We start from the raw sequence: 23,862 nt of genomic DNA on the forward strand, positions 1-23,862 counted from the left end.
CTTCTAGAATGGGGCTGGCTACCTAGGTAGGCCTACTGAGGAAAACCAAGGAACTGATACAGTTTGTCAAGTGGATGGTCTCAGGCTTGGGAATATTTAGAGGTAGGCAATAATTCCCCTCCTCCCCCGCTCCCCCCCAGCCAGTGCTTTTAGCTCATAGGGGATCAGGCTCAATCCTATTGGTTGCTAAGGCACAGCCTTTGCATCAGAAAATTCAGCAGTGCCGAATTCTCACCCCCGAGGAAGGCAATGAGGGGAAAGGACCCTTCAAAAATGAGGCAAGGCCTGTAGAAAAGGCCCCCAGGGGTGAGTAACCCTGGGTACCAGGCCAAGCTGCTGCAGCTGCAACCGCGTGGGTCTATAGGCCATGAAGGTGCTGTAGGGAACAGGTGCTCCTTCATGGGGCCTCATGGGGACCAAGAAGGCCTGTGGGGCCACGACTCTCCGGGGACTGTGATAGGGTTGAAGCCTTGGAGCCACAGGTGGGATGGGGGCCAGGGGGTTGGCTGGCCCTGAGGATACGGACAGACTCTGGTTGAGGGGATTGCTGCCGGCCGACAGGCTACTACTGAAGGGGTTGGAAGAGGTGCGGTCACTGGCAGAGCCGCTGCTTCCACTGAGGCGACCATTGGTGGCTCCCGGACCCTTGCTGGGCTGGAGCGGGGCCACTAGCCTTGGGGACTTCAGGCCCATCACAGGCTTGGAGGAGGCGTAGAGGCGTCGGAACTCTTCATCAAACAGCTCCACAGCCTGGCCGGTGAACTTGGAGAGGATGTTCCTGTGCACGTGTCCACAGAGCCAAGAGAAACTGGAGGGGGAGGAGACAGAACCAGGGCATCAGTGTTGGATTTGCGCGAACCGCTCACCGCGGCCACTGCTCAAGCAGGCACATTTCAACCGAGTAGAAGCCCTGAAAATTGATTATGTAAACCCTGCATAGTTTTGTCTCCCCTTTTTTTTGCAAATGGCAGCACTGAGACCCAGAGACCAGGACATGCTTGCAAATGAGTCACTGAGGTGTCAGAGTCAGTCTTTGGCTTCGAAGTTCCTAATGCCCCCAATACATCTACCCAATGAGCTATCCCATCTACACACACACACACACACACACACACACACACACACACACACACCACTACCCCTCAAGGGTTAGAAAATGGCTGAATGAGAAATGCAAATTAAAATAACTCTGAGATTCCATCTTACACCTGTAAGAATGGCCAAGATCAAAAACACTGATGACAACTTATGCTGGAGAGGTTGTGGGGTAAAGGCAATACTCCTGCATTGCTGGTGGGAATGCAAGCTGGTGCAGCCCCTTTGAATAACAACATCTTGAAATTTGCAGGCAAATGGATGGAGCTAGAAAACATCATTATTGAGTGAGGTAACTCAGACCCAGAAAGACAAGTATCATATGTACTCACTCATAAGTGGTTTTTAAATATAAAGCAAAGAAAACTAGCCTACAAATCACAATCCCAGAGAACCTAGACAACAATGAAGACCCTAAGAGAGACATAAATGAATCTAATCTACATGGGAAGTAGAAAAAGACAAGATCTCCTGAGTAAATTGGGAGCATAGGGACCATGGGAGAGGGTTGAAGGGGAGGGGAGAAGAAGGGAAGGGGAGCAGATAAAAATGTAGAGCTCAATAAAATTAATTTAAAAAAAAAGGAAAAAAAGAAAATGGCTGAGCGTGATCTGAGTCCTCTCTACCTCCATTCTGCTCGGAGGGGTCACCTGGTAGAGCCAGTATTGGGGGCCTTCAGTGTTCCCACCTGTAAGATGGGGCACCTGCCTCCTGCAAACAGACATCAGCTAGGAAAATAGCTCCCCAAACAGGCAAAAGGGGGCACTGAGAATCTAACGGCCCCTCAGGCCCAGAGAGGTGGCAGTGGCCTTTTATCTCAGCATGTTCAGGAAGTTGAGGAAGGAGGATGCCCTTCCAGACTAGCTGGGCTACACAAGACTCCGCCAAACAAAAACAAACAACGAATGCTCTTGAATGAAGACTTAGTCCATTTCGCTCCGGAACAGTGCACAGTGGAAGGCAGGGTGAGCCCACAGGAACCTGAGTAACTACAGCCGCAGTTCATGGAAGAAATTCCCCCGGACATCCAGGGACAGCCACCTTTGCGGACAGGTCTTGGCTCCCGCTTTAGGGGTTTGAAGTGGAAGTGAAATACTCGAAGTATTCATGCCTTATTTTTTATGATTTTCTTATTTTAGCAAGTGCTTTTCGACCTTGGATGGAAAACCTTTTTGATTTTCTGAGATGCTGAGGGCAGGAGAGATGCCCTGCTAAGAGAAGGCTACTTTCTCAAAGGGGCCATCCCTAGGGTAGGGAACAGTGCAGGGGGCTAGTCAGAAAAAGCCAGAGTCCCCAAGGTGTGGCAGTACCAGAGCTGAGGAGAGACAGGCTTCCAAGGAAGGGCCTCTGCTCCCAGCCCTCTGCCTGCCTGCCTTGCTGCCCAGCCTTGGCCATAGACCTCAGCTGCGTTTCCCTGTACTGTGAACAGGCTCACACAAGCCAGGATAATCTTTGGAACAATCGGGATGCTTTGATTAAACCTCTCCTCCCACCCAGAAGCACCCACAGCTGGAGATGTAAGCTTCTGAGGGTGAGCCCAGGCAGGCCAGCCAGGAGGCAGGGGAGGAGGTGATCAATCAGGCTTGGCTTAGACTGGGAAACCAATCTTGCAGTGTTGTTTGGACTCAGACAAGATCAAGACACATAGGTGTGTACCTCGTTCCACAAAACAAGCCCAATGATGCCCTAGGAACTCCTTAGGCCAGTGGTTCTCAGCCTTCCTAATGCAGCGACCCTTTAATACTCATGCTGCAGTGACACCCGTCCCCCCCATAAAATTATTTCCATTGCTACTTTGTAACTGTAATTTTGCTGCTGTTATGAATCATAATGTAAATATCTGATATATAGGATGCCTGATATGTGACCCTGAAAAAGGATGGTTCAGCTCCCAAAAGGGTCGCAACCCAGAGGTTGAGAACCACTGTCTTAGGCCCATCGTGCTCCTCCATCCCCCGTGTGTCCCCGCACACTCTGCTCCGTGTTCACTGGGCTCATACACTTCTCTCACTAAGCCCAGGGGAAGGAATGACCTTTACTGTTTGCTGAGTCTCGGCCCTGAAGGCAAAGCTTCCTAATCTTTGTCCGGTAGTCCACTCTCCTTCCTGGCCTATTAAGGGCCCATTTAATTCACGCATCTATTTCTTCTCCTGTTTTACATAATGTTACTAGCACTGTGGAAACGCACACTCGCTGCCTTTACAATCTTGTTATTTATTATTATTGTGCATGTGTGTATGATACATGTATGAGAGCAGGCGGGGACCTGCCCCAGCGCACATGTGACGGTCACAGGACAACTTTCAGGAGCTGGTTTTCTCTTTCCACTGGTTGGTTTTTGGGGACAGAACTTGGGTCATTAGGTTTTACCCACTGAGCCGTCTTACCAGCCTAGGCTCTGGCTCATAACCCACACTTAGTGGCCTGGTCCTCCCAGCAGCCTCGTCATAGGGTCCTGAGCTAGGAAAAGGTCAGTGGAATGTGTCCTGTGTACAGCATCCGTGCTGGTTTCTGTTTCATCGCTGTGACCTAACCCGTCAGAAACAGCTCCAGGGACAAAGCTTTGGTTTTGCTCACGGTGTCAAGGATGTTAGTGTGTCACAGGGAAGGCATGGCAGTGTTCACGGAGGCTGGAACTCATGGCGGAGATGCTCATACGATGGTGGACTAGGAGGCAGAGAGAGCCAGCCAGAGCAGATAGAGCCTTCAAAGGCGAACCCCAGTTAGCCCAGTTCTACCACCTAGGCCCCACCCCTACGGCTTCCACAACCCTCTCAAACAGTGCCAATACCATAGGGAATCATTGTTTGAAACAGAAGCCTGTTTTATAATCAAACCACACCACCAAACCCTGCTTTCCTAGTCCATAGTTAGAATAATGCTGTATGCGTCTATTTATTCTTAAAAGTAGATATTTTAGCCGGGCGGCGTGGCGCACGCCTTTAATCCCAGCACTTGGGAGGCAGAGGCAGGCGGATCTCTGTGAGTTCGAGGCCAGCCTGGTCTAGAAGAGCTAATTCCAGGGCAGGAACCAAAAAAAAAAAAAAGCTACAGAGAAACCCTGTCTCGAAAAAAAAAATCAAAAAAATAAAAATAAAGGAGTTATTTTAGTTTTAGTTGTTTTTTTTAAAAAATATATATGCAATCTTTTAGGATTTTTCTTTTACCATTCCTTTGCTAGGATGTGTCCACACTGTTGCGTCTTGCTGGGCCTTTTTGACTGTTGCATACTGTCCCCTTGGCTGGTTCACCGATTAGATAGGCACTGGGTTGCTCCTGTCATCCACAGTACTGTGTCAGCCTTCCCACGTGCTCCTCCCACATATATGGGAACAAGTTTCTCTTGCTATATACCCAGGAGAACGGCTGTTGAGCGATAAGTGGCCAAAGTTGGGATTTGAAGAGAAAATCCCAAACACTGTACAAAGACATTCTCTAAATCAAAAGTAGTTCACGGTTTTCAGCGTTTGTTAAAACCCTACCTGGTTTCACGGGCCTATCATCTCAGCTCCTTGGGGAGGCCGAGGAAGGAAAGAAGACCATTCAAGGTCAGACTGGGCAGTTAATTTTGACTTTCAAAATAAAAAGTAAAGCTGGGCGGTGGTGGCACACGCCTTTAATTCCTGCACTCGAGAGGCAAAGGCAGGTGGATCTCCGTAAATCTGAGGCCAGCTGGGTCTACAAGAGCTAGTTCTAGGACAGGCTTCAAAGCTACAGAGAAACCCTGTCTGGAAAAACCCAAAACATAAATAAATAAATAAATAAATAAATAAATGGTAAAAAGCGCGCTGCAGCTATAGCTCCGCGGTAGAGCGTTTGGTTAGCGCACACAACATCCTGGGTTCAGTCCCGAGTGCCCCAAACAGAAACAACCTTACCTGGATTCTCATCTGACCCTGCTCACACCATCAAGCCCACAGCTTTAACCAATGCAGAGCAGTAAGCCTGGTTCCCAGAGACTCCCGGGGACCTCCACATTCGCCCCGCTCTCACCTGCCCTCTGCTCTACAGCCCAAACAGGTTCAAAGTAAACAGCCTGACTCTGCCCTTCCCCAGACTGTCACTAGGAAAGAGCCCTTAGCGTTAGGTCCAGTGGACGTATGTCCGGTGTTGCCTGGCCCTGCTGCACGCTGTCCTGGGAACCTGGCCATGCTCTCTGGTACTTTCTTCCTGTAAGCCGCACAGAAGGTGATGAGGCACAAGAAGGGGCCTTCCGCCTCCAGGAATAATGCTGTACAAGTCATTCAGTTAGTATGCTCATAATAATCGCAGCCTCTTTCTTACTCACCAGAACCCATTAGAGAGGTCGGATCACTCCGTATGGGAGACCTAGGTGTGCTGGGCTGAGGAGACAAGCTCACTTTGCAACAGACCCTGCCTGGAGCTAAGGCCAGCACAGACATGAGAATGCACATGCCAGTTTGTTTTTGTTTTGAGACAGGGTCTCACTCTGTAGCCCACGCTTCCCAGAACTCATAGCAATTCTCCTGCCTCAGCACTTTGGGTGCTGGGATTACAGCATGCATGAGCCACTGTATCTAACATCAGAGTCATTTAAATAAAAAAGTGTGTGTGTGTGTGTGTGTGTGTGTGTGTGTGTATGTGTGCATATGTGTGTGCTGAGATGTATGTGTATGCCTCTGCATGTCACAGCACTGTATGGCGGTCAGGGGACAACTCTCAGAGTTCCAGGAACAGAACTGAGGTCCTCAGGCTAGTGTGAAACGTGTCTTTCTTTACCTGCTGAGCCAGCATGGCTGCCCTAATACCAACGTCTTCAACAAACCTTTCTGTGCAGCCCCTGTCAGGCAGTTAAGTACCTGAGCTTGTCATTTGCTTGATCTTCCCAACAACCTAATGGAGCTTTGTTCCTTTTTGCGTGGCTGAGGAAGCAGCCGAGAGGGGAGCGCGCGGAGCAGGAACATGAGCCAGCAAGCGTAAGTGCTCATTCTTCTGAGGGAAGATGTGACACTGAAGATTAAGCCTACTTAGTTCAGAAGGAACACAGTACCAGTTTGGGGATTAGAGGATGAAACGGTCCACATTTTGAGAAGCTAAAGATCAGTGGAGATTGTGTTTCCCTTGACACTGAAGGCGGTGGCCCAGCATGGCACAGGACGGCACAGGCCCAGTCTGATCTCCTTTGGTTAAGAGTCTCTCAGCCCCTTTAGCAACAGCATCTATTTTTGTTTGGTTTTATTTTTGATCTTGTCACCCACATTTCCCAAGGACAAATGCTCCTAGATCCTTTCTCATCCTTGTGGTAGATCTAAGAGGCCCCGAATAACTGGTGTTTAGAAGAGATGGCAGAAGAAACAGAAACAGGAAGACAGCCATTCTGAGGGAGTAGCTTGTAAAATTATTTAGCATCCTAATGACAGTCTAAAAATTATGCGAAAATGCCTACACACAGATGAAAAAACATCTTAAATAGGGTACACCAGGAATAGCAACTTTATATGTGACTTGGGCAGTTTGAGGGGCCACTGGCAATGGGTCCAGGATTTAGCCCTGGTGTCTGAACTGGCTTTTTGGAACCCATTCCCTATGAAGCGATACCTTGCTTAGCCTAGATACAGGGGAAGGCCTTGGTCCTGCCTCAGGGGCATGATGCGACAGGATTTGTTGACTCCCCTTGGGAGGCCTTACCCTCTCTGAGGAGTGGATGAGGGGTGGGGTGAGAGGAGTGGGAGGGGGAACTGGGATTAGTATGTTAAATAAAAAAGATTGTTTAGAAAAAAATTAAAATAAATAAAAAAGAATAGCAGCTTTAGTAAGATTAAGACTAAAGAAACACAGCATCGGGAGGAGACTATTTAATATTGCCAGCAAATATGGCATTAGATTAAGTTTCGCTGTCTTGAGCTCCGTTTGGTGAGGGTCTCAGGATGGCTGAAGAAGTCGGTGGTAGGAAATTTGGGGTCAATAAGTTATGCTGCTTGGTGGGGACTTCTTCCCAGAGTGCCATCAACACGCTAAATGCCCCTTTTAGGTGTCTCCCAAAATCCTTACACCCAAGGGCATAGAGTAGCTGAAAGAGCAGGGTGACCAGGCCCTTGTGTGCAACAAGATATGGAAGCCCCTTCCATCCAGGACTGAGACAGGCTCGCCCGATGAGATTCCTCATGAGGCTACTCCATCTGGGGTCAGACATCCACGGCTCTGCCACAGTTCCAGTCACCTGGAGTCACCTGGAGCAGGTAGAGAGCGTTTCCAATTCTGCCTCCTAACAGGACCACTTCCAAGGCGTCAGAGCTTTGCCTTTCTCAATCATCATAGAGAAAAACATATCAGACCAACACATCAAATCACATAAATTCAGCATGCCAACGATGAGCTCAAAAGAAAGGGTCCCCCAAGGGATCCCACAGAAACAACTAACCCGGACTCATAGGAGCTCAGAGGCTCTGGATCAACAGCTGGGGAGCCTGCATGGGACAGACCTAGGCCCTCTTATGTGTGTGTGACAGTTATGTAGCTTGGTCTGCTTGTGGGACTCCTAACAGTGGGAACGGGACTGTCCCTAATGCTTTGGCTGGCTTTCAGGAACCTATTCCTCATACTGGGTCACCTCCCTCAGCCTTAATACAAAGGGAGGAGCTTAATCCTACCTCAACTTGGTATGCCAGGCTTTGTTAACACCCATGGGAGGCCTGCCCCTTTCTGAACAGAGGGGGAGTAGATGGGAAAGCAGAGGGGAGGCAGGGGGAGGGAACGGGAGGAGAGGAGGGAGAGGAAACTGTGGTTGGGATGTAAAATAAACGAAAAAATAATAATTAATAAAAAAAGAAAGTATCCTTAGGTTATTAAGTGACTCTCAGGAATCTGAAGGGCAGGTCAAGTTTTTGTCAGTGGCTATCTGTTAATCAGTCCAGAACTCACTGTCTGCTCAGATCCAGCCCCATCCAGGTACTAATACAAAGTTTATAGAATCAAAATGGAAAATAACTCAAATGAATACCCTACAATCCAAGGGAGATTGTCCACACTGCTACTTAAGCCCCAGATGCGGAATCTTTATTCCACAACAACAGATAGATCACACGTAGACCCAAATGGCTGCAAAGGCCCAAGGGTGCAATCTTTACTCCACAGTTTTCAAACGAAACAGGAGCGGCCCCTTATGCGACAAGCATTCCAGGTGTCCCTGGGTCCTCTCGAACCTCTTTACAAATGAGTGCCGATTGCACAGAGAAAGGACAGACCGTGAGAGTTTACAAACCACAACATCAAAGAATTTTTCCAAATGAAGAGCAAGTCCGAAAAAGAAGAGCCTTTCCCTTAACCAGTTTATCAACGAGGCACATGTATACAGCCAGCATTGCACTGAATGGGGGAACATTCCAGGATCCCAGCAGCTGCTGGAATTCCTGAGGACTCCAACAGGGCTGATGGGCCAGCAAGGAATACACACTCCTGACCGGTTCTCCCAAAACCAGCTAGCAGAGTCTGGAATCTGAGGTCTGTGCCTTGCAGTCATAGCGAAAGAAAATCAGCAGACAGGAATTAGAGAAGGGAGGTGAATTTACTTATAGTTCTGGCTAGAACTGGGGCGAGAAAAAAAATTCTTTGTTTCTTCCCACCTCTTTTGCTAGTCCTGGTGACATTTTATAGAAAAGATGAAACAAAATCCAGGAAGTATGCAGATTGTTAGATCCAAAGAGGGCCCCAGTACAGTGCTGGTGACAAGGGCAACCCCTGATGGTCTGAGTTCAGCTTAGGCTGGACTCTGTCTGGGTAAACAGAGGACCGCTAGCAGATCAACAAAATCTAAACTCAGCATTCCCCAGAAACCGTGGGAAGCTGGTGTCTGTTGGAAAAAGTCATTACTTCCCTTGTCTGTGCCCTGCCGACAATGACCTCCAGCAATGAACTCAAGCAAGCCTGCAACAGATCCAAGTCCCCAGGCCACCTCCAGGCTATGCTGGCCTGTACCCCACTCCCCTAACACCTGCGAGCACACACACACACACACAGACAAGGAGAGACAGTCTTGGCAGTTTGACCCACTAAACCCAATAAACAGAGAAGTCTTCTTCAGGGGTTTCCCTGTGCCCTTGCTTACACAGATGATTCAATAGTAAGATAGATAATCAGAACTTTCTGGGGGGTGAGACCCTTCTCTGGTACCGTAGCTTCATCCTGCCTCTCCCCCAGCGAGGGACCCCTGGTGGGACACAATGCTTTCAGGACCATCTTCTTCATCATCCCTGCAATAACTGGTCATGCGGAAGGAGAGCCGCTGATGGGTTCTAAAAGGCACATTTTTTCTTTTTTTTTTTTTTTGTGCTTTCTCTATTTCTATTTTAGGTTAGAGCTCTTCAGCCATTAGCTAAATCACCTCGGCTTCCACGGAAGCAGAGCCCCGGTTGGAAAAGGAAAGGACCAGAGAGTGAGACTTCCAGACCTTCTGCCATTAGATGCTGGGGACAGGGACATCCCTGCGAGAGGGCGAATGGTCGAGCAAGCTGTGGTACATCCACACGGTGGAACACTGCTCAGCTCTAAGAGGGGTAACACACTGAGGCACGTCACAGCTGGTAGAATCCCCAAAACACTGCGTTAAATAAAAAGAACCAGTCACAAAATACCAGGTAGTGCCTGGCTCATTTATAAAATGCCTAGAGAAGTAAATTCATACAAAATACAGCCTAGTGGCCGCTAGGGCTGGGGAGGAAGGGAAATGAAAGTGATTTCTTAACAGGTATGGAGTTTTGTTGTGGGGGGGTGATGAAAAAATTTCATAACTAAATGGTGATGATTGTGCAGGGTTATGACTCTAATAAACGCCACTGAGTCAAACATTTTGAAATGATTAATTTCACGTTATGTGAATTTTAATGTACTACTACTACTAATAATAATACTAGGAATAAAGAGCCCAACTACAGACGCCTTCCTACTTTAGGCATATTTTTGAATCAAGGGCAACTGTCTAAATATAACAGAAAATTTGAACATTTGAGCTATAGTTTGGATATGTCTGCCAAAGACGCATACGTTAAGGACTGCTTGCTCTGCAGACTGATATTATAGCAGGGAACAAACTACAGGAGGTGGGGCTTAAGGAGAGAACCTTAGGTAACTGGGAGCTATCGTGGGCAAGCTGGAGAAATGGCACTGGACGCTTTCCCAGAGGACCACATGGTGGCTCACAGCTTCCTTTAACTCCAGTTCAGGGGATCTGATGCCCTTTCTGGCCTCTCGAGGCTCCAGGCACCACGTGATACACACATGCACACAAGCAAAAGGATCTTCTACACGACTAAAACAGTGATCAACAGGCAGCGTGACTCCTCCTTTCCTCTGGTTCTCGCCCAGGTCTCTGATGTGAGCTCTGGCTTCCCCTCACACCCGTTACCCGTTACCTCCTTCACCAGGGGCCAAGATAATCTACCCAAACTGTGAACCAAATACAACTTTTCTCTGTATAAAGTTAGTTGGGTTAGACCTGGAAAAAAACAAAAAAAACCAAACCAAACCAATTCCATGATTGTCTGAGGAAAGCAAGCAAGCTGTATTTAGAACTGGCCAGCCAGCCGCCTCTCCCAAAGCCGGGCTTTCAGAGGGCAGCTCCTCGTTGGGTTTTGAAGTCCCTTTCTTGGGGAAGGGTTAGCGTTGATATGGAACAGCTGCTGAGGATAACTGGTTGTTAGCACCTGGAAGGAATAGTGCTGGGGGGTGGGGGAATGCAGGACTTCAGGCTACTGCACCTGGAGTAGCTAAGAGCAAGACCACATGACATGGAAGGGGCCTCAGGAAGGTTTGTGGGTAGACACATTTTCGTTAGGCGAAAGGGCAATCGTATCTCACAGGTGCAGGAGTTTTTAGCAAGGGGCGGCCACACGCCATAGAATCACACATTGTTTCAGGATACATTAGGCTTAGGAAACAGAAACTTATTCTTGTAAGAGATGTAGCCTTAATAACAGCATCTAACAGCATGGCCCCTTAACAACACAACATGGCTCCTGTCTGGTTTCACAGTAGCCTCTGATAGTTCGCTGTAAGAACGCCGGCTAATACAAAGGATCTGGGAAAAGGGAGGTTTGTGTTAGAACTCGGTGTTAATGTCTCTCCTGAATTCACAATTTAAAAATCCCAACCCTTAATGAGACCGGGGGTGGGAGGTGGGGAGGTGTCAGACAGTGATTAGTTCTCAAGGGTTTAAGTGCCTTTCATGATTTGAATCAGAAATGCCTTCCAGGGCCTCCTCTGTTGGAATTCTGGTCCCCAGATGGTGGCATTATTTTGGGAGGTTGTGGAGCCTTTAGAAATTGGGACCAAGCTAGAAAGGCAGTTGCTGGGGAGGGGTCAGCCATTAAGGGATTACATCCCTGCCCTGCATTTAACGTGAGCATCTATCTCCTTCCCGATCCCATGAAGGCTAATGTTAGCTTGACAGGATGGTGAATCCCACAAGATGCAAGACCGTGGTCAAGCCTGGGAGGTGTTAGCTGAACGAGGTTAATGGAGGTGGGACGGTCCACCTTAGCTGTGGTGGCGCCTTTATGTTTCTGGGGTACAGAAAAAGGAGAAGGACAGCTGTCAGCATTCATAACTCCCTGCTTCTGGGCTGTGCGTGCACTGTGACCAGGTGCCTCAAGCCCTGCAGCTGTGGCTTCCCTTGACTGTGAGCCAGAACAAGCCTTCCCTCTCTTAGGCCTCTTTGTCTTTGGTCCCAGCAGCAAGAGAGTTGATGAACCTACCCACCAGCTGTTATGCATACAGAAAAGGAAAGTAACCAATGATGGCATGTCCTTACAGCAATGATACAGGGAGCTTGCTCAGTAACCAATAGAGGCATGCCCTTACCAAAACAAAACAAAACAAAACAAAGAAGAAAACAAACACAAACTACGTAGAGCTTGCTCAGTAACCAACAGAGGTGTGTCCCTACAAAAATGACTTCAGAGAGCTTGCTCAGTAACCAATAGAGGCGAGCCTTTACAAAAAGACTCCAGAGAGCTCTCTTTTCCCTTTTGCTATGTGTGTGTGTGTGTGGGGGGGGGGTGTGAACAGCTTTTCTTAGTAAGAATGCTATGGGCATTTCCTAGTATGTATTATAAAAGCACATTTATACTTCGCTGTGTAGGAAGGAATCTACCTGTAGCTTAGCACCCACACCCTGCTAATATGTTGTTCCTGAGTTAACCTTCAGTCTAAGTACTAAACACCAGGCCCAAGCGGAATAAAAGTCTCGGTGGCCTTGATATCTGGGAGACTTCCTTCCCACTCTATAGAGAGATCCTGGTGAGAAGAGGCAGAATCTCAGAGACAAGGTGGACCACTTGAGCAAAGGGGCAGACGCTATGATGGGGAAGACTAACTGTGAGTGACGGATTTTGTTCCCCTTTGCTCTACAATCGGCTGGCTGAAGATGAGATGGAACACAAATCTTCTGGGTGGTACTCCAAGGTTTTCTCAGTAAAGAATCAGTTTTTGATCTTTTGAGGTTTTCTCTAGATGACAAATATCAAGGTCTACTTATAAAAAGACAATGTCTTAGAGCCAAGAAATAGGCCTTTGTTGGGCACTACATTGGTTACCAGTTTTACCCTGGACTTCCCGCCTTCAGGACTAAATTTATAGTATTCATATGCTACCCAGCCTATGGCATTTTTGTTATAACTACACAAGTAGATTGAGATGCCATGCAAATATTAGCGACATCAATGCCATAAAAAGTACAATTTGAGCTCGACGGCGGTGGCACATGCCTTTAATCCCAGCACTCAGGAGGCAGAAGCAGGCAGATCTCTGTGAGTTCGAGGCCAGCCTGGTCTATAAGAGCTAGTTCCAGGACAGGCGCCAAAGCTACAGAGAAACCCTGTCTCGAAAAAAAGAAAACAAACAAACAAACAAAAAAAAAACAAATAAAAAACCCACTACGCTTAGTGAAAGAAACCCGTCACAAGAGGCCACATACATTTTTTTTTTTTTATACAGAAAGTGTAGGTGAGACCAAGTCACTGAAACAGGAAGTAGATCGGTGGTTGCCTAGTGAACCAGTTACTAACAGTGCTGAAGGAACAAGGCAGCGACTGCCAATAGGAACGGGCATCTTGTGACAGTAATTGACGGTGGTGACGATGGTTAAGCAACACTGTAAATAAGCTAAGGAGAACCAAACTGCACATTTAAGTAGGTGAACTGTGTGTGAATCAATAAAGCTCAATACATTGGTTGCCCTGAAATCATAAAAGGTTAGAGGATGGGGAGATGTCCAATTAGTGAACAGCCCACTGTGTAAGCAATGAGGGCCTCATTCAGGGTCCCTAGCACCCATGTGGAAAAGCCAGGTGTGGTCCCACATGTCAGTAAACCAACCCAGGGAAGGCAAAGTCAGGAAGCTCACCAGTGTAACCGTGGTGAGAAACCCTGTCTCAGAAGATCAGGGGGAGAGCCAGGAAGAAGACAAAGCAACCTCCGACCTCTACAAATAGTCACCCACACGATACACATGCGTGTGCACTCACACATACAACATAAAATAAAAATAAAAGCAAGACGGATCATGTCGAACAACACACAACAAATCCATGGCTTTATAACAATTCCCAAGAGACTTGAGTGGTAAAAAGAGAATTCTGTGTCTGGTTTCAGGACCAGAAAGGGGCCCCATTTCTCACTTCTTGCTCCATTTATTTGATGAACTCTGGGACAGGGAGAAGATATATACCCTGGGAGCAGTTGGGGTTCAGCTGGTACCACTCAGCCCTTCGCTGCCAGGAAGCCGGGATAGCCGCTGAAACCAGTACTCACCTGTATGATCCGGATAAGACAAATCTCCAGTCTGAGATGATGAACTTCTCTTGGATTTGGCCGGCAAATTTCCTGCCTGACTTGGCACAATACACCCCCCCTTCCACACTCCGGATGGAAATGTTCTGTGGGAGGCAAAGTGAAGGTGACATTTATTAGCTATGTGTTTATTGATAAACATGTGGGCTTTGATGGAACAAGTCCCCCCATTCTATGTTGAACCCTAATCTCCAATGCAGTGGTTCCACGGCCTTTGGGAGGTAATTGGCTCCTAAAGATGAAGCTTCGTAAAGGGATTAGTGCCCGCTGTAACAGACTGGAGAGTTCCCCATTCTGTATGCCATATGAAGAAGACACAACGTGACAGGCATTTACAAACAAGGCAGAGAGCCTCACCAAACACTGAATTTGTCGACATCTTGATCTTAGATTTTTCTGCCTCCAGAACAGTGAGAAATAAATCTTAGTTGTTTCTAGGACACCCAGTCTACGACAGTCTGCTATAGCAACCCAAACACGCAGAGACAATTTGCATAGGAAATTGGAAGGATGTTCACCAAGATTTTATCTAAGCTTGGAGAGATTTTGTATTATTTACATTTTTTGTTGGCCTAGTTTTCTAAGTCCCCTCCCCATTGCTCTGACAATAGATGGTAAATGGGGGAAAAACGGTGGAATTCCAACAAAAAATAAGAAAGCAAATAAAAGAAAGATGAGGTTTGATGACCAAGGAGCCCTAGTCTAGGCCTTCATGGACCTCAAAGGGTTTGAATTATCAAGGAACAAGTCCATAGGTGGCTTTAGTGGCGTGAGTTCCTTACTAAGCTGGCCAGAGAGCTGGCCCCGTATAGCAAGAGGAGGCAGTTGCTGTGAAGGCCACCGTGGACCCTGGACCATTTGGAGAAAAGGCGTGTTCACGACCGCAATCTTAACTCTGTTTGTATCTTGTCTCCCTGGCAGCATCTAGTGTCCATGCCTCAGCTGGATCCCATGGAAGACTTTATAAAAGTCAAAGCAGGGAAAGCGTGGGGATTTCCTTTAGGTTTATGGCCAAGGGTTGTGGAATACTGCCAGGACCCCACCAATGCCTGTCTATGGCCTCCAATCTCCAGGAAGGGCACTCCAGTGCCTCTAGAAGCTCCTCCCAGCATCTTAGTGGCAAGAGGACATAGCCACTGCTCTGCAGGTGTGGCCCATGAAGGCAAGGCCTGCATGAACTCTCAATCTATTATAATGGCCTTTGGTTAAGGAGTAGAGACCCAGGAAAGATCAGGCAAACCCTGGTTGTAGAGAGTGGTATCAGGAGGAATCCCAGAACTAAGTTGCCTCCCAGGCAGTGTGTGTATGGTGGGGGCGGTATTTTGGAGGCTGATGTGTCTGAGTTGAGAGGGGGATATAAGAGGAACCCAGAGGATTATCCTTCAGCTGTTCAGCCAGACCTATTCATGAAAGTTGTGGCTGGTTTTCCTTTTGACCTCGATTCAATGCTCTCAAATTTGCATGGCTAATTAAATTCTTATCTCCGTGTTTCTCCTGCCAGAAGAGGGAAGTAGTCTGCGTGTATCTAGGGGAGGATCTAGTTAAACTAAGAGCATCAACTTTCTGGTGGGTTCAGAGAGTTCAAGACACATCCTCCTGGTCCTCGGGGTTGCCCTGGGCTATGAGGCATATAAACTTTGTTTCCGAAGCTGAAAGGAAGAGAGAAAAATGTAGCCTCTTTACTGGCTAGTCATGGTGCCCTGAAACACCTCAGGCCCTATACATCCATTCCTTCCAGGTCAAAGGATTATAGACAGAAATGAAGAACACCTCATCCAGGTCAGGGCCTAGTAATATCCTTCAGAATTCTCCGGTCCTCTTACTCAACCCCATACACCTTAGAGTAGAGTATAAGACCGAAGAGGACTAGATGGCCTATATAGAAACTTGAGCAAGAAGTACCCTTCTTGAGATATGGAGATGGGGCATGAGCTGCCACCGTCCTATCTGATGGACACAGGGCATCCATTACAACTGTCACTGGCCCCCTACCTTGAGATGAGTATCAGAGATCTGGACTTTATCACACATCTCCTGGAAGAGCCTCACTCCTCCCTGGTCCAGCAGCACACAGACGAACACCCCTCGCTTGTTGGCTGCCTCTAGGATGTCACAGAAGATCTCCACGTCTGTAAACACATCCATCAGGATGGCCAGGACCTGGGCCAGGGAGAGAGGACTCCATTACTAGAGAAGTCAGGCCAGCAATATCAGGACCCAGTCAAACCTCCTAAATCCTGGTGGGTCTCAGGGAGCTGGAGGGGCAGGATGGAATAGGGGAGGGTCTGATTGGCAGGATCAGAGGGACGGGAAGGGCGAGCCCAAGTGGAGGTCCTGCCCCATCTTGGCCCACCATACTGACCTAGGCACATGTCTCTGTGCTTATGTCGGAGCAAGAAGTGCTGAGGGGAAAAGCTGGGAGGGGAGGAGGGAGGAGAAAGAAAAACAAACCAGCAACTCAACAGGCTTAGAGGAGAGAAAGAAGAACATCGGGTAGTCTCAACCATTTGGAGGTCGACGGCACATATGACCACGGCTTTTCAAATGTTCTTAATCTCTTTATGATTTCCTTTATTTCTGGTTCTCCTTCTCTCTCTCTCTTTCTCTCTCTCTCTCTCTCTCTCTCTCTCGCTCTCACTTGCTATGTGTGTATGTAGACAACTCGTTGAGTTGATTCTCTCCGTCTATTACGTGGTTCCCAATCCCTTGGCTTGGCAGCAACCCCTTTTACCTACTGAGCGATCTCACTGTCTCCTAAGTGCTCCCCTCCCCAAGAGTCCTCACTTCAGATACAACAAAATCCCGTGTGAAAGAACCATACTTAAACTAGATCAGAGAGAGCTGCCCCAATGGGATGAAGGAATCTTGGTCTCCCAGAAGCCTCTGCATCGTCAGTCTCTTCAGAACTTTGCTGAAACATCCCACAAAGGACATGATGGAAGGGTTCCTGCCTGCCAAATTCCTGTTCCTCCTCCTTCTGTCAGCAGTACCCCATTTAGACATAAAGGGATCACCTTTCTTCTCTACCAATGCAATTCGAATGGAGCTACTGGTAATCACTGGTCATGGGCAGAACCTGAGACCAAGGCCAGAGCAATGAGAGGACCACATCCCTTCCTGACCACAGAGGGCGGTCCAGAGATGGTCATGCTATCCACTGTTTTAATGAATGCTGGTCTAGGTTTTTCATTGGAGCCCTTGAAAAAAGGAGGGATTTATTTGTTTGTTTCCTCCCCCGCTTACTTGCTTTAACTCGGAGCTGGTACACTACAGACTCTGGTATCCAGTGTGTGGCCTCTTGTGGAAAGCATGCATGAAAATGAAGCCAGCCAGGAGAAAGCAAGCCCAGGCAGTGGGCATGGATCCTCGGTAGCACCCAAACACCTGCTTCCAGCCATACCTGAAGCCAAATCCGTCCTCCTGTCTCAGCCCCCTGAGGTTGGGACTACAGGGGTATACCTCTGTGCCAAGCTACCTCTGACCTTTCCACAAAGGATGTCAACAGATCTTCTCCTTTCTTGGACTTCTTTATCCCCTTCCTAATACCTAAGTTGAGGTGTAGTGGCAATTCCATTATTAGGAAGCCATTTAAAAAGATAATCCTGGGGGGCTGGAGAAATAGCTCAGAGGTTAAGAGCATTGCCTGCTCTTCCAAAGGTCCTGAGTTCAATTCCCAGCAACCACACGGTGGCTCACAACCATCTGTAATGGGGTCTGGTGCCCTCTTCTGGCCTGTGGTCATACACACAGACAGAATATTGTATACATAATAAATAAATAAATACTTTAAAAAAAAAAGATAATCCTGATGATGGTGTTAAAACTGCAAGACACAGTGGCACCTGTGTGGTCTGAAGTAAGGCCAGCTGAATAATAAGTGGTCAACAAATGTGTTAGCAATGAACAAAGTAAAAAAAAGAAAAAGCAAAATAACCCCGATCCTCATCTTCCACTATGACTGTCAGATGAACGTCGCAGACAGATTAAGCCAAACTGGTAGTCATGACAACAGGGGTATGGAGAGTTTCTTCTTCAACATTAGGTGTTTCTCTTTGCCAGGGAATTGCCCCCACAGGTTCTGACGCCAGGTTGGGGTGAGCTTGGAGAAGTCGTAGAATGTTTAGGACTTGTTTCTATTAGGTATTTTGTCAGAGTGTTGAGACAAGTAACTAACATAGACATGACAATGTTGTTCCATCGTCTTACCCACAATACGCATATACATTGTATGTGTGTGTGTGTGTGTGTGTTCTTTATTTCTTCTTGCTTTGAGCCCCACCGTGCAGCCAAGGCAAGCACTGACCTGCAGTCTTTCCACGTCAGCCTCCAAGGGCTGGGATTACAAGCCTGTGTCAGAATGCCCTGTGACGATGGGTTTTCTGTTGTTTGTTTTGAAAGCATCCACAATTGGGAGGTAGCAGAGAAAGAGAACACGTCATCTCATTAGTGAGCCAAGGAGGTGACTGGGCCGTGTGTGGGGATGACTACTTAGCTGATGTGGGTATCTGTACCAGGGACAGGCAACGGAGATGGATTATTACGGCTCCATGAGGTTAGCAGAAAAGAGAAGGAAGCCCCCTTGTGCTAAAGGAGGAGGATGTGTTGTGAGCAAAGCCTTGCAGGTTGGCTCCAGAAACCTGCATCGTTGAAGACATGGAAGGTATGTATACAAGTCAGACGGGGCAGTGCCTGCTCCAACCAGTGTGGACCCCAATTCCTGGCTCTGGGAGGTCCTCAGGCTGGAAATCCTTCACCTGTGGAAAAGCGGGGGTAGGAGGTGATGGTGGTGGGGTCAGAGCTGGTTGCAGATAGGCACCGGGGACCCTCAGCACCGCTCTGTGCTCTGGCTTTTCTGGGCTCTTTTGGGGAGCTTGCCTTTGGCAGACCATTAACAACAGCAAAGGTTTGCTGAGCCTCTACTATTAGCCACAGGCTTGTCTCATGTGCCTTCCTCAACTTGACCGGTCCCCCAGCTTCCCAGGGAGGAACCAGGGGTGCAGACAGCTTTTCACAGCCACAGGGCTGTGATGTGATCAGAGCTACCCACACCCCATTCTGGAAACCCATGTCCTCATCCTGCTCCATGATTCTCCTTTTATCCAACTGTCTGTCTGTGTACATCAGTGATAACCTGAGGGACGGAGAGATAAGGAGGGAATACTCTAGAATTAAAAGAAACATTCCAGTTCTGACATGGCAGTTTTCCTGTCAGGAACACAACCCTATTTTATCTCTGCCTCAGTTTACCTGCTGGTCCTGAACTTATACAGAGTGTCTTCTTGCATTGTTACCAACTATCTGTGATTGTCAAGAACTTCTGTCGCTGGGCGGCGGTGGCGCACGCCTTTAATCCCAGCACTCGGGAGGCAGAGGCAGGCAGATATCTGTGAGTTCAAGACCAGCCTGTTCTACAAGAGCTAGTTCCAGGACAGGCTCCAAAGCTACAGAGAAATCCTGTCTCAAAAAAACAAAAATAAATAAATAAAATAAATAAAATAAAAATAAAAAATAAACAACAGGTTTCAGGAAATAACTATTTTCAAGAGCTTTGGAGGGCAGCATGACCTTGATCCTCATATACTCTATGTTTGTGTGCATTGCTAGGGGCCAACGCGAGGACCTCACACACGCTAAGCAGCCCCCAGCCCTGATGCTCTACATTTTTGCTAATCTATGAATGCCTCCCCAGAGTCCCGTAGCTTCTCCAGTTCCCTGCCTCAGCCTGCTGCACAGCCCTGTGAGTGGAAGCATGGAAAATAATCTTTCAGGGGTGGGATTAAGGCGTAGCTCCATTGATAGAGTGATTGCCTAGCATGTACCAAGACCCGTGTTCGATTCCTAGCAGTGTGTAAACTGGGTGTGGTGGTACCGCCTGTCATCCTGGTGCTTGCAGGGTAGAAACAGGACCATCAGAAGCTACATGAGATTCTACAGCAGGGAAAAAAAATAAATTCTGTTTTTTCACACAGGTAAGTACCTAGAAAGAACAGAGCATCACAGAACCACTGCAAAGTCCCCAGGAACCCCCAGGGACTTGTGACCCAGCCTGGGAATTGCTATTCTCGCTCTTCAACCCAACAAGGCACAACACAGTTGCTGGCCTTGCAGCCCCCATCCTTGTCCCTTCCCAACTCCTTGAGGTCCCACAGGGTAGATGGTGGCATCGTCCCCCTCCAGGACACACACACACCCTCTGACCCTCCTGATCTTTGCACCTAGCTTTTCTCTGCCTGGAATTCTCCCTTCCTTCTCTTCTGGAAAACTGTTACTCAGCCTTTGACGCTCTGAGGCCACCTCTTCTCAGCACCCTGCCTTAGTCACTGTCTCCCAGACGCTGAACCCCACCTGCCGCTTGACCCACGGCTTACTCCAGTCCTCTCCCACAGTGGGAGGCAGCTCATGGGGACTTCCTCAAGGCAAGGAGATCTCAGCTTTGCTTTGCTGCACCGGGTTGGGTAGAGTGAAGGAATTCAGCAGAAAGGGAAGGAAGGAGGGCAGGTCCTGCTTCTTAGGATGGGGAATGCTCTAGAGTGGGATGTGCCTCAGCCTGTCTCCCTTTCCTCTCGAGGCTGCAGTTACAGGAGATGGCAGAGTTCAAGCCCAGTTTTCTTCCCTGTTCTTATTCTGCTTCTATGATAGCCTGTCCATCATCTATCCAGCTCTGCCATCACCTGTATGCAAACAGGCTACCCCTGAGCCACTACCTCCTCCTCCTCCTCCTCCTCCTCCTCCTCCTCCTCCTCCTCCTCGTTCTTCTTCTTCTCTCTCTCTCTCTCTCTCTCTCTCTCTCTTTGTAAGAGAGATCTAACCATCTCTGCCATCATCTCTGTGGGAACAGGCTACTCTTAAGCCTTTGTGTGTGTGTGTGTGTGTTGGAATGTGTCCTTGTGTGCTCACACGAGCTTTGCATGTGTGAAGGATATCACAATATCAGCCACAGAAAGGCGATAAGTGTGAATGAAGCCTAGGGAGCCACAGGCCAACAGGGACATTTAGGGGAACCCAGCCAAAGAGGTCACCGTCACTCACTGGAGGATCCAGGCCTTTCGACCAAGTTAAGTGGACCTGGAAGTCCACACTTTTGGATGATAATCAAGTTTCCTAAGATTCATAACACACTATGTCATACAAAGAACATTAGTGGGGCTTGGGTCTCAGAAGGCTGAGAGATTCTGCCAGGCGGGGAGAAGGAAGGAAGGGTGTAGTGAGACTCAGACAGAGAACTGGGTTTCCCAGCAAGCTGTGGCTTCTTTCCAGGGTGCTGCACTGGCCCCAAAGCTGGTGCTGAGGCCGAGGATTCCCTGCACACAAGTCCCTCCCTTAGGAGAGCACCAGCAGTCGCCCAAGAGACCAGAGGCAGCACACTCAGCAACAGGCCAAAGGGATCTCAGTTCAGCATTGCAGCTGAGCCTGAAGAGATCAAGGCATTTGTCTGAGGTATCACAGGGCAGCCCTAGGCTTCCCAGGCTCCCAGTACCCATCTGTCAACTGCTGATGCCACCATGTCATGAAATACAGTCTCCAAGCAGCTCTGCCACACAGTGGCTCCACCCACTGACATTTAATTTTCCAGAACTCTGTTCCCTCACAACCCTCCAGGTCCTCAGCCTTGGTGGCTCTCCCCAGAACTTTAAGATTTCACAGTGTTGAGCCTGGGAGGGGATCCTGGCCCGAGCCCAGGACCACAGCCACAAGTGAGCACAAATATCAATGTATGCTTTATGAGACAGAGACTAATACAGTGGGGGCAAGGGTAGGAAGGGAGAGAGGGAGGAAGAGAGAGAGAGAGAGAGAGAGAGAAGGCAGATCTCTCTGAGTTCGAGGTCAGCCTTGTCTACAGAACAAGTTCCAGGCAACCAAAGGCTACACTGAAACCTTGAAAAACAAAACAGAACAACAAAACAATATGATTACTCCCTCCCCCACCAGTGATGTGGGGATCTATTGAACTCAGGACCTCGTATATGCTAAACAAGCACTCTACCACAGAGCCACACCCCCAACCCTGGATGACAGATTTTCTGCCCTGCAGTTTCAGGAAGGAGTGGAGCAGGCACCTACAACCCTGTGGGAAAGAAGAGATACCAGAAAGTGAGCCCCTTTATCCAGCCCCCAGCCGACAGGGGCGGCCACTGGAGGCATGAGTGCTCAGGGGCACTGGTACCTCCTGCCCCATCTGCCATGATGCCTGAGGTCCTATCAGCTGGGTCCTTGTTCTGAAGGAATTTTCTGAGTCTACCTCACTGTCTTATTAAAACAATGGCCCTCTGGCAAAAGGGAAAGTAGTTTCTCTGACCCTCTCTACACACCTTTTCTTTTCTTTCTTTCTTTTTTCCTTAGAGCTGCCTGGTACAGGGGCCACGGGGCCACAGAGAAACCCTGTCTTGAAAAAACAAAGCAAAACAAAACAAACAAACAAAAACAAGGGCCGCATGTCACTTGTGGGCAGTCAGGTCTAAACAGAGGGCGGGGGGAGAGGGGGACGGAACGGGACACACACATGAGACGGGGGACGGGAAGGGACAGGACGGGACGGGGACACAAAAGGACAAGGGTATAACCTAATGAAGTACCTCCACCCTTCGCTTGGAAGCCCAGAGCTAAGAGTAGCATGAGCCAAGTGAAAAGCAGGGAGGGCGAGGGGCCAGGTAGCGTGTACAGAGCCCTGAAGCCAGAGGCCGGGAGACAGCAGAATCTGCAGCGGACTGGACTCAGGGTTGAGCGACAGGCGGTGAGACCAGGGCTGGAGAGCAGGCAAAGAAGCTTACTCTTCCCACACAGGAGATTGTAGTGGCAGAAATGGGCGTCAATGGCCTAGAATCTAGGCTGTAACAGGGATCAGGGGTCTGGACTCCAGGGCAAACCGTGAGAACAGGACGCAGCCCCTCGCCCTGTTCTACCAACCCTGTTCCCCGCCCATGGCCAAGCAGACACCATCTCAGCATGGGTACCTGGCTGGCCCGGGCGATGCAGCGGCGGACCAAATCTCTGATGTTGTTGTGCTTGTCCGTTTGGAAGTACACGGTGGCGCTGGACTTTTCCTTCAGGTAGGGCTTCTCAGCCAAGGTCCAGTTGTGCAGCAGAGCCGGTTCGCTGCCTTCCGAAGTCACGGGGAAGTAGGTTCCTGACTGTACAGAGCAGGAGTCGAGTCCTCTGGAACCCGCCTCAGCCCCTCCTGCTGGATCTGGGCCACTGGGGGGCTCCTTGGCCTGGGCCTGGATGTACTGGGCCTCCGCCGAGGACAGGAAGTCTACCTCTCCTTCCTGGTTGAGAGTGTGCCAATAAGCCTCAGGACCCCCATCCAAGAGGGCGTCTGTGGCCAGCCGGGCACTCTCATTGTCGCTAAAGTCAGCTCTGGCTGGCCGGATCCACTGGTTCTTGACATCTTCCAGACGTTTCCGGATCTTGCCCACGTGCCTTGACCGGCTCATGCTGCTGTGCCCCTCAGTCGTGGGGAGAAGCCAGCCCTGGAGCTCTTCCAGATGTGGGGAGAATGCAGGAGACAATACCAGGGAGGGACCGGGCTCTAGGTATTTCTAGGAAGTTCCGGGCTTCCTTCCCATACTGGCCTGCATGCGGAATCCCTTCCTCACCTGTCGCCTATTTGGAGAACTGATTCCCACTGCCCCAACAAGGCTTCTCAAGGCTCCTCACCTGCAGCCCAGGGATTGGCTTATCTCGGAGGGTCACCGCCCTGCCCGCAGGCTAGGGGCTGGATCAGTCGCCGCTGCCTTGGCACAGTCAACCACGGGATATTTCCTCTGCTTCAGCCGCAGGCTGAGCAGGCTTTCCCACTTAGTTGCACAACTCTGAGAGCCTGGAGTCCCTCGGGCCTTTGTTACAGTGAGGAGCTGCTCCTCGCTCACCCCCGACCCCCAGCGCCACCAGCCCAAGGGACAGACAGGAGCGAGGACCACTCTGCTCTGGTTCCCTGTGGGCTCCTCGGCTCAAACTCTGATGGGT

General features: G+C 49.0%; 1 protein-coding gene across 1 annotated transcript; it reads right to left on the reverse strand.

Annotated features, from left to right (window-relative positions):
• Nucleotides 1-267: 267 nt before the first annotated feature.
• On the reverse strand, nt 268-23,330 carry Fam83a (family with sequence similarity 83 member A). Its single transcript, XM_041671682.1, has 4 exons — nt 22,851-23,330; nt 15,892-16,059; nt 13,861-13,985; nt 268-808 (listed from the first exon to the last, which is right to left on the reverse strand). The coding sequence occupies exons 1-4, from the start codon at nt 23,328-23,330 to the stop codon at nt 268-270; spliced, it is 1,314 nt and encodes a 437-aa protein (XP_041527616.1).
• Nucleotides 23,331-23,862: the final 532 nt, after the last annotated feature.

Source organism: Microtus oregoni, unplaced genomic scaffold (assembly GCF_018167655.1).
Source record: "Microtus oregoni isolate MIOR12 unplaced genomic scaffold, Mior012 000022F_ref0000154, whole genome shotgun sequence".
Taxonomy (NCBI): Eukaryota; Metazoa; Chordata; class Mammalia; order Rodentia; family Cricetidae; genus Microtus; species Microtus oregoni.

Bases quoted from the DNA above. Each gene is read 5' to 3' on its own strand.
- Fam83a (XM_041671682.1), bottom strand. From the start codon at position 23,330: ATGAGCCGGTCAAGGCACGTGGGCAAGATCCGGAAACGTCTGGAAGAT. The intron at 13,986-15,891 runs GTAGGGGGCCAG...TGCCTCCCACAG, and splicing joins TCTCTGATACTCATCTCAAG to AACATTTCCATCCGGAGTGT. The intron at 809-13,860 runs GTGAGTACTGGT...CTCCCCCTCCAG, and splicing joins GTCTTATCCGGATCATACAG to TTTCTCTTGGCTCTGTGGAC.